The 12,154-nt window shown below is 52.1% G+C and overlaps 3 protein-coding genes across 3 annotated transcripts in view; 2 read left to right on the top strand and 1 right to left on the bottom strand.

Annotated features, from left to right (window-relative positions):
- Window positions 1–1,675, bottom strand: part of LOC101659402 (gonadotropin-releasing hormone II receptor-like) — a 12,571-nt gene extending 10,896 nt beyond the window's left edge. Inside the window, exon 1 of the mRNA XM_045283708.1 lies at window positions 822–1,675. Within this exon, the coding sequence (XP_045139643.1) occupies window positions 822–1,331 (510 nt within the window). The 5' untranslated portion in view covers window positions 1,332–1,675. The remainder of the gene's footprint in view (window positions 1–821) is intronic.
- A 356-nt stretch (window positions 1,676–2,031) lies between these two features.
- PEX11B (peroxisomal biogenesis factor 11 beta) lies at window positions 2,032–8,880 on the top strand. Its single transcript, XM_004717274.2, has 4 exons — window positions 2,032–2,107; window positions 2,929–3,044; window positions 3,420–3,621; window positions 7,742–8,880. The coding sequence occupies exons 1-4, from the start codon at window positions 2,052–2,054 to the stop codon at window positions 8,145–8,147; spliced, it is 780 nt and encodes a 259-aa protein (XP_004717331.1). The 5' UTR covers window positions 2,032–2,051; the 3' UTR covers window positions 8,148–8,880.
- Window positions 8,811–12,154, top strand: part of ITGA10 (integrin subunit alpha 10) — a 16,722-nt gene continuing 13,378 nt past the window's right edge. The window contains exons 1-4 of the mRNA XM_045283709.1: window positions 8,811–8,934; window positions 11,258–11,369; window positions 11,554–11,663; window positions 11,883–11,974. Of these exons, the coding sequence (XP_045139644.1) occupies window positions 8,811–8,934; window positions 11,258–11,369; window positions 11,554–11,663; window positions 11,883–11,974 (438 nt within the window). The remainder of the gene's footprint in view (window positions 8,935–11,257; window positions 11,370–11,553; window positions 11,664–11,882; window positions 11,975–12,154) is intronic.

Below are 12,154 nucleotides of genomic sequence, written 5' to 3' on the forward strand. Positions count from 1 at the left end.
GGAGGAGTGTCTCCACAGAGCAGGGGTGTGTGTGTGTGTGTGTGTGTGACAAAGCCAGAGCTCCAATTCCACTGAGAGAGGACGGGAGAGCTTTTAAAAAGAAAGTTAGAGGGAAAAGAAAAGAAAGTTAGAGGGGAAAAGAAAGGATGATTCACCTCTGGAATGGGTTTATTTTTCGAGTCCTCTCAGGATTTGGCTGGTTTGTTTAAGACCAGGCGGGTCCTGGGAGAGGGGTGGCTGTGTGGCTGGGCGTTGAAGACTGTGATGTGGGAAAAAGGAAAGGTAACGTGCTTAAGAAAATATCTCTTTGAAAACCATTTAAACGAAGTCAGTCAGATTCCAATAACACAAGAGTAGGAGGTTCCTTCAACAAAGGGCTGGAAGAAAGCGCAACTTTATCCTGCTCTATCTTTAGCACTTGGGTTACCTAGAGATGATGATGTGTGTTTTTTTAATGGATTAGTGAGAGGACCACAAAGTTTTGCTTAAAGCTCCTGCCTTTTCATTAAACCGGCACACTTATGTATCTCTCCTGGCTGCCAGTTTTCCTCACCACCGGATGTCCTGAAGGGGGTGGATCTTGAGAGAATGAGAGCGGTGAAAACCAAGTGTGGTAAAGTGAAGCTGAAGGCAGAGGCAGAGACAGACATAGGCACTTTTTAAAGGCAAGCTCCGGATAGAGATGCAAGTGAACAAGCCAATGATCTTGCAAAACTGATGGCACTCTAGTTAGGAGGATCAAGCATACCTTTGACGCCCCAGGCTCATGCTGTGCACCAAAATGCCCAGGGCAACCCAGCCCACAGTCCCAACTCACTCACCTGGGGCAAGGCCAGCAGGAAGCTAAGTCCCCAAGCTGCCCCCAGAAGCTTCCTTCCGCCTGAGCGGGGTCCAAACGGGTGGAGTACTGCTGCCTGGCGGTCAAGTCCAATGACCACAGGCAGGAATGCTGCAGCATACATGGCCATTAGTTTCAGGAACATGAGTGTCCGACATGCGATGTCCCCAGCCAGCCACTGAACCGTGATATTCCAGGTGGCATCTAGAGGCATAACCACAAAAGTGACCAGTAAGTCTGCGGCTGCTAAATGGGCGAAAAGTCGCCGAACCGGAGAGGGGCGGGCCGGGCTGGGTTGCGGCCGCGTCACTGACCACAGCACGGCCAGGTTCCCTCCGGCTGAAGAAACAAACAGCACAATGGTCACTCCCACTCGGACCTTGGCTGCGGCCGAGAAGGTGGGTAGCTCGGATCCCTCCACCTCCACTCCGGATCCCGCCCAGATCTCCTCCCCTGTGGCTGACCCCCAAGGCGTGTCGTTGCCCGACGACATGGTGGCCTGAGAGACAAGGTGGGAGGAATGAAACGTGAATGCGAAGCAGTTAGCTTCCAGCAGGGATTCTTTGCCCTCCCTTTTAGGATGGGGAGGCGGCTCCGGCGGATCTTGCCCCCTAAAGCCTCGGTCTCGGGAGAGTCTCCGTCGGTGTACTGGTGGAGGTCATCCTGCCATCTTCTGAGTCCTGCAGGGACCCGGGGCCCGGTGGGGGCCTGCTCCTTTCCCGGGGGAGAGACGGGTCAGTAGGCTCCGGGCTCCCACGATCATAGACCTTCGCCCCCAGAATCCAGCCCGACTCGCGCGTGCCTGGGCCTGTGCTGGGGGCGGCCGGCTCGGTGCATCTCTCGGTCTGCGGACCCTTCGCCCCCAGTCGCGACCGGACCGCTGCGGTGCTTTCTCGCCCCGCCCCCCACAGCGCAGGCCCCGCCTCTGGTCCAGGAGCTTTAAAGGGGAACACACCTCTTGAAGTACGCGGTGGAAATCGAGACCTCCTAATGAAGAAACGTGAAGATGGAAACACGCGCAGAAACACCCCGCGCAGATGGAGGTCTAGAAACAAGAGCCTCTCGTCCTGGATTTCCATTTTCGAAACCCCGCCACCCGCTCGCGGGTCTGACGCCGTTTGTCCCTCGCGAGGCGCCGTCTGGGCCGCCCGGGGGGCGGGGCGAGGGGCGGGGCGAGGGGCGGGGCCGGCAGTGGAGCCGGGTCGCGGCTGTCATGGACGCTTGGGTCCGCTTCAGTGCCCAGAGCCAGGCCCGGGAGCGGCTGTGCAGGTGCGGCCCGAGGAGAACTGGGGGCGGGGCGGGGCGCCGTCCGAGGAAGACCCTCGCGAGGCTAGGTCCGTTCCGACCGCTGGGGTCACCCAGGGTCAACGCGGACTACGGGGGCCCGGACGGACCGCGAGGTTCAGATTTGAACGGACCCGTGGGATGATTCGTTTCTGTTCCCGGGAAAGATGGGGAAACTGAGGCATGAGTGGGCCAGTAGGGACACCACAGCTTCCTCACTGGGCGATGGGAGAATGGGGGCTTTCTCCCCCGTGGTGTTTAGCAACTCGGACCTTGTCCCCAGAACGGAGGAGGCGCCCCCTGCTTCCCTGCCCTGCCCTCTGCTGTCCCGGGCAAACTCCTCGGCCCTCGCCCTGCCTTCTGGTGTCCATTCAGCTGGGGGGCCTGGGAATCTCATCGCGTATCTACCACGAGGCATATATTGCCCCCCACTTAGTGTACACACCCCACACCCCACACCCAGGCTCACAGCATGTCGTGCACCTGCGTGTACCCCTTGCTGCCCTCGCTGGTCCTTCTGGCCTCCTCTTTGCCCACTTTCTTATTTTCCCAGCTTTGCACAGGGCTCCCCACGTCCTTCGTTGTGGTGGCTTCAGTGGGTAGATTCCAACCCTCACGGCGACCCCATGTGTACAGCCTGAGCTGTGACCTTTAGCCCTCTTTTGACCCTTGTCTCCCTCCCCTGGCTCGCAGGAGACGGGTGAGATGGGGGCTTGAAGAGGAGAAAAGGGCGAGGGGGGAATGCCCTGCCTCTAGGGGAGACTGTTTTAGGGAGTTTCCGGCTTCTCTGCTGCCCTCTCCTCCAGGGCTGCTCAGTATGCCTGTGCGCTGCTTGGCCACGCGCTGCAGAGACACGGGGCCAGTCCCGAGTTGCAGAAGCAGATTCGACAATTGGAGGGCCATTTGAGTCTTGGGAGAAAACGTAAGTAGACATGCCTTTCCTTCGATCGCCTCAATCTTTCCTCCGCCTCCAGCCAGGCGCTGCTAGGGCCTCCTTGACGCTCACCATTTTCTCTCCCACATTCCGGAGTTAACTTCTGCCCGCCTCCCAACCAGGATAAGACAGTAGGGATGTGGGAATAATGAACGACTGGAGAGGATGGGAGTCCATTCGAGAAAACTAAACGGGGACAAAAATAAACAAAATCTTGAACTGGAAAATAATGGACCGTTTCTCCTTTTTGTTTGTTTCTGTCACTTGCTCCACTTTCACTCTTGCTCCCTCTCTCTCTCTCCATCCCGCTGTTTGTCGGCCTCTACGTCCAACTCCTGGCTTTTCCTTGTGCAACCTCCAAAGTCCTACGCCTGGGAAACTCAGCAGATGCCCTCGAGTCGGCGAAACGAGCTGTGCACCTCTCGGATGTTGTCCTGAGGTTCTGCATTACTGTCAGTCACCTCAACAGAGCCCTGTACTTCGCCTGTGACAATGTGCTGTGGGCTGGGAAGTCTGGACTGGCTCCCCGTGTGGATCAGGAGAAGTGGGCCCAACGCTCCTTCAGGTTTGATATCCTTTCCAACATCAAGACTTTTTGTCTGCTTTATACTGCAGGATTTGCCTTTTAGGAAAGGAAGACCCTCCACCAGCTCTTCCCAGAGCATGCAAGTTGATTCAATTACTTAGCCTCTAGTATGCATGCAAGTCTTAAACTGTTAGAGAATAACTAACGGGAGCAGATAGAAGATAGATGAGTGATGAAGAGATGCTACTACATTGCTTTAATGCTATTATCTATACCACAGGCTCACCTCACTTCCTATTCATTCCTTTAAAAAAAAATAGATGCTTGCTTCTCGCCAGAGGATAATAATATTTCTGCTTTCATGAAGCATACAATCTAGTAGAGGAATCAATTATTGAAATCAATATAAGCATTTAGATATATCTGTGGTAAAGCCCAGGGTGTTATGCGAGCATATGACAAGGGGAACTAATTTAGATTGAAGGATGGAAAAGATTCTTTCAGTTCTTCTGTGTGGTCTAAGTAGAAGTTAGCCAAATCAAAGAGGCGCAAAGGTCTTTCAAAGCAGAACAGGACATTTTTCTCAGCAGTTAGAAAAATACAAAGCCAGTGTGGTGGGCAATATTCGGCAGAGACTTGTCTTAGTTGTCTAGTGCTACAGTGACAGAAGTACCCCAAAGGTGTGGCTTTAACAAACAGAAAGTTATCTTCTGCCCGTTTAGGACGCTCCAGGTCTGAATTCAGAGCACCAACTCTAGGGGAAGGCTTCTCCTCTCTTGACTCTGGGGGAATGGAAGGTCCTTGTCTCTCCTCTTTTTGCTTCCTGGCTCCTTGGAGGTCACCATGTGTCTTGGCTTCTATCTTACCTCAGCTTACTCCATCTCTGCTTCTGGCTTGCTTCATTTCTTTATATTTCACAAGAGGTTACTCAAGAGATACCCTGCACTAATTCTGCCTCAGGAACACAACAAACACAGCCTTTCCAAATGGGAATAAAACCCGAGGTTAGGATTTACAGCACATATTTTACAATTTACAAATGATAACACATATGATTGGATCTCTAGCAAGGGCACAAGTCAAAGCTGGAGAGGTAGCTCTGGCTCAGATCACACGGGCCTTGAGGCAGTGAATGATCGGGTTGTTTTGTTTTATTTTGCTTAAGTTTTATTCTGAATACAATGGGAAGTTATTGAAAGATTCTGAGCAGAGACGTGACATGATTCAAATAGTGTTTGAAGATTATCTCTCTTACTACAATGTGGAAAATGGATTGCAGTGGGGAAAAATATGTGTAATAGGACGATGCTTGGATGGCGACATGCATAAAAACATGCAGGTGCAGGCCTCGAGGCAAGAGCATCGTAGCCTGAATGTTCACTTTAGGGACCGTTTCTACTCACTGTTTTCCCTGAGACTGTTCCTCGCAAGAGTTGCCCAGGAGGTGTGACTAGGGGAAGTAAGGTAGAAGCAAAAGGTGACGTTGGCTTGGACTCGGGATGTGGCCATGAAAGTAGAGAGAAATACATTTCTGGAGGTTAATTCTCTACTTACACACCATCTGTTTGTTTCTTTGCCTCCCCTATGATTCTCTTTGCTTTTTTTTAAAAATCATATTAGAAGTTTGTTCCCTTTCCATTCCTGTTTCTGATTTGTTTTTCTTCATATATTCAGGGTTCTACAGCTGTAACATGACTTAACTTGTATGGGAGGCAGAGATAGGGCTGGCCAAAGTGAGAGGAAAAGCACGTCTCTTGTAGAAGAGCCTGTAGCCCAGGTTTCTTCATTTCATTCTGCAAATAGGGATTGGGCCCTTGCTGCACACAGCAGGAAGCCTTGGTGGCATAGTGGTTACACACTGAGCAGCCAACCGCTAGGTTATCAGCTCAAAACCCGCCAGCAGCTCCAAGGGAGAAAGACGAGACTTTCTACCCCTGTGAAGAGTTACAGTCTCGGAAGTTCACAGGGGCAGTTCTACCCTGCCCTACGGGATTTCTGAGTCAGAATTGACTCAGTGGCAGTGAGTTTTGTTTGTTTTGGTATGTGACCAGCACTGATCCAGGGACACAGTGGGAACGACAAACACACCCCTTGCTGTCATGGAGCGTACATTCTAATAAGTGGAGACAGATGGACATGAAGAAGAAAAATATCAGATAGTGGTAAGTGCTAATTGGACAGATGGTAGAGAATAAATGAGTAGATTAGGGGAAGGAGGAGGGCAAGAGTAAGCTTTTTCAAAGAGGTAGGTGCATTTAAACTCAAACCTGAATATCAAGAGAAAGAGCCAGCCACGTGAAAAGTTCAGTGGGGAGAACACTTCAGGTATTTGCCCAAAGACCCTAAGGCAGAAGCAAGCTTGTTGGGATCAAAATACAGAGAGACCACCAGTGTGGTTGGCACATCATCATTCAAGGAAAGAATGGTACAGGATGAAGTTAGAGGGGTATCCAAGGGCCAGGTGTTGTTGGGCTCTGTAAGCCTGTGTTCAGGTGTTATTTTAAATATGTTAGGAAGGAAGCGATAAAAACCACCAGAAGAGAAACGATTATGTAATGTACACGTATGCCAGCTACTGTACAAGATTTGACGGTTGACAGGGGGGACGCGTGGCCACAGAGGTCAGCACGTCTTCTGCCTGGAGGCAGGCCAGCTGAATAAGGAAATGCTGTGGAACCAACAGTGTGCAGTCAGGAGTTGTTTAGGGTGCTTTTGCATTTGCTGCCATGTAAGTGAAATGGCTTAGCTGTTATAACCATTCAGCCTGAAAATCAAGCAGTATGATGATGATGATGATGAAGTGAGATACACTTCATTACATGTATGTGTTATTAGACATAATGCAGCATTTTTTTTAATTATTACATTTCTTTATTGCTTGAATTTATCTCCTACCTTTTTTTTTTTTTTTACATTTTATTAGGGGCTCATACAACTGTTATCCCAATCCATACACACACATCAATTGTGTAAAGCGCATTTGTACATCATTTCTCAAAACATTTTCTCTCCATTTAAACCCCCGACATTAGGTCCTCATTTTTCCCCTCCCTCCCCGCTCCCCCCTCCCTCATGAGCCCTTGATAGTTTATAAATGGGTATTTTGTCATATCTTGCCCTGTCCGACGTCTCCCTTCACCCACTTTTTGGTTGTCTGTCCCCCAGGGAGGAGGTCACACACAGTTCCATGTAATCGGTTCCCTCTTTCCTACCCATTCTCCCTTTACCCTCCCTGTTTCGCCACTCAAACCACTGGTCCTGTAGGGCTCATCCACCCTGGATTCCCTGTATTTTCAGTTCCTATCTGTACCAGTGTACCTCCTCTGGTCTAGCCAGATTTGCAAGGTCGAATTCGAGTCATGGTAGTGGGAGCGGGGAGGAAACATTTAGGAACTAGAGGAAAGTTGTATTTCTCATCATTGTTACATCGCACCCTGACTGGCTCATCTCCTCCCCGAGACCCCTCCATAATGCAGCATTTAAGATCTACTTTTACCCCCTTTAAAATACTTATTTACATGCATGGACTACAACAATTCAACCTAATTCCCCAGCCTTGCTCTGTATGTTGCTATTGCATTCCATGATTCTGAGGCTGTCTAAGTAAATGAACTCAGACCGAAAATAAAGAGAGCAGCCACAGAGAGAGCAGTTAAAGGGGAAAAGCAGCAGTCCCGGCGAGAAATGACGATGGCAGACAGACAGAGAGACGTAGTTGGATTCAGGACATGTCTTGGAGCGAAGACAGTACTGTCAGTGCTTGGAGGGAGTGGAAGATTAAAAAAATAGATACTTTGTTCTTAAAGAATCGATAATCTAACACATCCAGGCCTATAATGCCTCTTAGGTCTCTGAAACCCCTTTAAAAAGGAGTTGGCATTGTGATCGCTCAAGTTGGATGTGTGTGTACTAAGAGGTGGTCAAATGGGGAGTGAACGTTAAGGCAGGTCTTCGAAAATTGAATGATGCTTACTAATTTCACACCAGAAACAGAAGGTCCACACAGGCATGGGGAAAGATGTTTCCAGTGATGGGTGACAGCATTCTCGTCTGGTGTTCCCATGTGTAGTCCCTGTTATCACTAAGGGAAAGAACTGTTCAATTGGGGATATTTTAAGTGTATGTGCTCTTGCTCACCCTCGTGCCTTGTGTATCGCAGGTACTATCTCTTTTCCCTCATCATGAACTTGAGCCGGGATGCCTATGAGATTCGCCTCCTGATGGAACAAGAGTCTTCAGCTTGTATCCGGCGGTCAAAGGGTTCTGGGGGAGGAGTCCCAGAAGCAATTGAAATTGGGAGTCCTCAGGGACCAGGGACTCCAGGAGGAGGCCTGCCCCAACTGGCTGTGAAGCTGCGGCTGCGAGTCCTGCTCCTGGTGCAGGTCCTTCGAGGTCATCCCCCGCTTCTGCTGGATGTGGTCAGAAACGCCTGCGATCTCTTCATTCCACTGGACAAACTAGGCCTCTGGCGCTGTGGGCCTGGTATTGTGGGGTTTTGTGGCCTCGTGTCCTCTATCCTGTCCATTCTCACCCTCATCTGCCCCTGGCTACGACTCAAGCCCTGACACACTGGTGCAAGGTTAGGAGGAGGTCTGAATTGGCAAGAGAGCATCTTAGATGAGCCCTGTTGTACCAACCAGCCTGGTTCTAACTCTGCTCCTCGGTCGAAGTTAAAATCCAGAGATCGGAAAGTGGAGGGAGACCCGTTGGGGATGGTGAGGTGAGAGAAGTTGACTCCTGAAGTAGATGATTCTGATACCCAAACCTGCCTGAACTTTTGTTCTTTTCCTCCTGTATTATAATTGTCGGTTTCTCTTTGATTTAAGATTCTCTGTGTATGCATCTCTCGTCTGCCTTCTCCATCTGCTGCTTAGGAATTTAATCAGCAGTGGCAGGTCCTCTTGGGGGGAGGCAGTGAGGGAAGGTTTGATCTGTAAGATTCTAACTGCCTTTGTTTTCTCACAGAGGTGGCTTTTAGTAGACTCTCCCCCAATCTCTGTCCAAAAGTTGCCCGGCACCCCCTCTTCACCTCTCACGTCTACCTCACCTGCCTCACTTGTGACTTGGCCTTGATCCTTCAATTGAATCACACCGACAGATTTCTGCTTCCACTTTGATTTCAGAGATCCGTTCTCCAGTGTGTCCTTACCTGTTCTTTGCCTATTCAGAATGGCGCTGCACCGAGCATCCTGCTGTACATACTGTACAGTGAATCTGTGTGAATAGCCATGGCTCGTGCACAAGACAGAGAGCAAACCTTCCAAGTCAGCGAATTAAAGTCCAGTTTGCCCATCGCCATTTGGTGCTGTGTGTTCCGTTTATCCGAGGCCCCTCGTCCTGCCGTGCAAGATAGTAAAGTAATGATCTGGTTTCACAAAACCCACTCCACAACCCTTGATAGAAAACAAAAACGCCTCAACTTGTGCCACTGAGCCAAGGCAGACCCCATAGGGCAGGGTAGAACCACCCCTGTGGGTTTCCGGAACGGGAACTCTTTACGGGCGGGGTTAGAAATCCTGGTCTTTCTCCCTCAGAGTGCCTGGAGGTTTCAAACTGCTGACCTTGCTGTTAGCAGCCCAACTTGTAACCGCTGTGCCACCAAGGCGGCTACAGTCGTTGGTAGTCCCTTCAAAAGCCATACGGCCAGCAGGCAGTGCAGCGTCAGTGCCGCGAGCAGAACAGTGCCATGGGACCCCTAAGGCTCCTGAGTTCATAACTCACAGCGACGACGTCTTCGCATGTTGGGACTTTGAGGGGAACGCGGGGACTTTCCACTCTTACTCAGCTCTTTCATTTTCCCTTCTCTAGATTGGAGTAAATAAGGTTATGAAATAGAATCTATCTCCTATTCCTGCCTTGTCTTCCAAACCTGAAGAAGTCATCCCTGAACAGGCAGCAAGGGATTTAAAGCAGAAAGACTCAAGCGGTCAGCGTGTGCGCTCTCTGTGTTGGGCCTACGCCTCCAGGGGGCAGCACCCAGGCAGGGAGGGACCTGCCCTTGGTCCAGGGCTCCCCACAGCGCCCCGCCATCATCCCTCCCACTCCTTCCCGGTTTATTTTTAGCTGCCAGTGGGAGGGGGCAGGATGGGAGGGAAAGTAAGGAAAACAGACCAGGAGAGGGACCGGGCACAGAAGACGTCTCCGAGGGCGGCGGGCATCCAGGCATGGAGCTGCGCCTCATCCCTCACCTGCCCTTGCCCCTGATGCTCCTGACAGGTGAGGGAGCTGCGCTCCTTGCTGCAGTGGAAGACAGGCGGGGTGGTTTGGGAGTGGGATCTGTAGGGTTGGAATTGGGGGGGGAATTAGGGTGGGAGGTTGGCTTTGGTTCTTTCTGCCTGTTGATAGACTGTGTGTACACACGCGCTTGTACGTGTGTGTGCATGTGCATGTTTACCTCTTGCGCCCACACATATTACTAGATACTGAGACTTTGGGGGGCTGGAGCTGCCTGGCATCTTGCATGGGATCTCTGCTCAGTTTTCAAAAACCTTTGTCCTAAGCCCTAGGGGCATGTAGACAGGAAACATTCCCGTGACCGTCCACGTGGCCAGTTGTTTCTATTATCCACCCCCACCCCAACCACCCACCTTGGTGGTCTCTGAGGCTTAACTGACTGACGAATGTGGTCACAACTCTGGGTGTATCAAACCAACGAGCTACCGTCCTTGGTCACCCAGCCCTTGCCAGTATCCTGTATGCAAGACAAACAAACAAACAAAACGGCCGCATGTAAAATACCTTTTAGAAAACGGCACAGCTACAGTCGTGGTGGCCGGGTGGCCTGGAGGGGAGCAGAGCGCCTTGGGGAAAGAGCCCGGGAGGGGCAAGGGAGAGACTATTTCCTCACCCTGTAATCTTTGTTTCCTAAAATACCCACGCTCTCTGATTGAAAGGGTTGGGGCAGGGAGGGAAGAGTCAGCAGGAGGTGGTTGGGCCATTTGAAGTGGCCAAGGGTTGGGGGAGCCATGGAGGTAGGTAGAGGGGCAGGAGGGAGTGTGAGTGAGTTAGAAAGGAAGAGGGCTGTGGGGGACTTAGTGGGTGGTGAGACCCTTGGCAAGGATGGATGGCACACCATGTGTGTGTGGGCAGGCGAGTGGCCCCACCCACTTAATTACCACTGAGGATTTCAGGGCTGGGATCAACCAGAGACCTAAACACTGCAGGAACAGAGTGAGTGACAATGACTGAGTTGAGAAGAGACGGAAAGAGAAGGATGCAGACACAGTGGTCCCCTGGCTCCTTACTTCCCCCACCTCCACCTCCCCCCCTGTGGCCCTGGCTGGGAGCATTTGAAAAGAGTGCCTGCGTGGGTGGGGTGCTGCAGAAAGGCCTTCTGTCATTTAAGGAGGAGGATGTGTAGGAGGAACGGTGTGGACAGGAGCGGACTGGCTGACTCTCCAGACACGTCTGTGAATGAGATTCCGGGGCGGGAGTGGAAACACAGCTGTGCACCAGCATGGCGGAGGGCCACCGCTTAGACCTCGGGGTCCAAACACAGGAAGGGGGTCATCTGTGCTTGGGGCTCTGAGTGCACTGCATTGAGGGAAGCCTGGAGGGCTGTGAGTCAGGCTTGGGCAGAGGACTGACCGCGGCGGCTCACTTTGTGGCAGGGGCTCTGGGCTCTGGTTTGCCTCTCCGACCACGCCATGCTAACCTCGTGATCCTGGGCCCCCAGGTCTCTGCTCCCCCTTTAACCTGGATGTGCATCACCCACGCCTATTCTCAGGGCCACCGGAGGCTGAATTTGGATACAGTGTCTTACAACACGTTGGGGGTGGACAGCGCTGGTGAGGGGGGACCGTAGGATTGGGACTGTGCCGGTGCTGGGCAAGGGGAGGCGAGGTAGGCGGGTCTACCTGTCGGGTCTATCTTGCGGAGGCGGAGGCGGCTGGGGCTCTCAACGTGCCATGCCAGTGCCCTTTCCCTCCAGCCGGCCTCACCGGCATGCTTGCATTCACATCCTCCTCCCAGGATGCTGGTGGGCGCTCCCTGGGATGGGCCTTCAGGCGACCGGAGAGGGGATGTTTATCGCTGCCCTGTGGGGGGACCCCCGAACACCCCATGTGCCAAGGGCCACTTGGGTAAGAAGATGTCTGACTCTTAGACTCCCAACCCCTGTCCTCAATACCCCGGCAGCTTTGACCTCTTGTGCCTCAACCTTTGTGCCCCCGTAGCCCAGGCCCCTTCTATCTTGATCCTCTCTAACCCTAATCCCATCTCATCCACTTCCATGATCCTCCTGAACATAAGCACCCCCCATCTGGGAACCCCTGACCTCATTTTCTCCTCACCCAAACCAGGTGACTATCCACTGGGAAATTCATCTCATCCCGCTCTGAACATGCACCTGGGGATGTCTCTGCTGGAGACGGATGGTGATGGGACGTTCATGGTGAGCGAAGGGGAGGGTGGACGTGGGAGCTAGCGCCTCCTGGCAGGCAGAAGAATCCTCGTGGTGAGGGAAACTGCTCTGTGGGGAAGGCGGCAAGGGGTGGGGACCCTGAGCAAATACATCGCAGGGAGTGGTCCTGGCGCCTCCTCTGGTTGGGAGCATGCTCTGAGGGTGCCCGCC

Source organism: Echinops telfairi, unplaced genomic scaffold (genome assembly GCF_000313985.2).
Source record: "Echinops telfairi isolate 266 unplaced genomic scaffold, ASM31398v2 ScPeMD7_7466;HRSCAF=8504, whole genome shotgun sequence".
In the NCBI taxonomy this organism is placed as follows: Eukaryota; Metazoa; Chordata; class Mammalia; order Afrosoricida; family Tenrecidae; genus Echinops; species Echinops telfairi.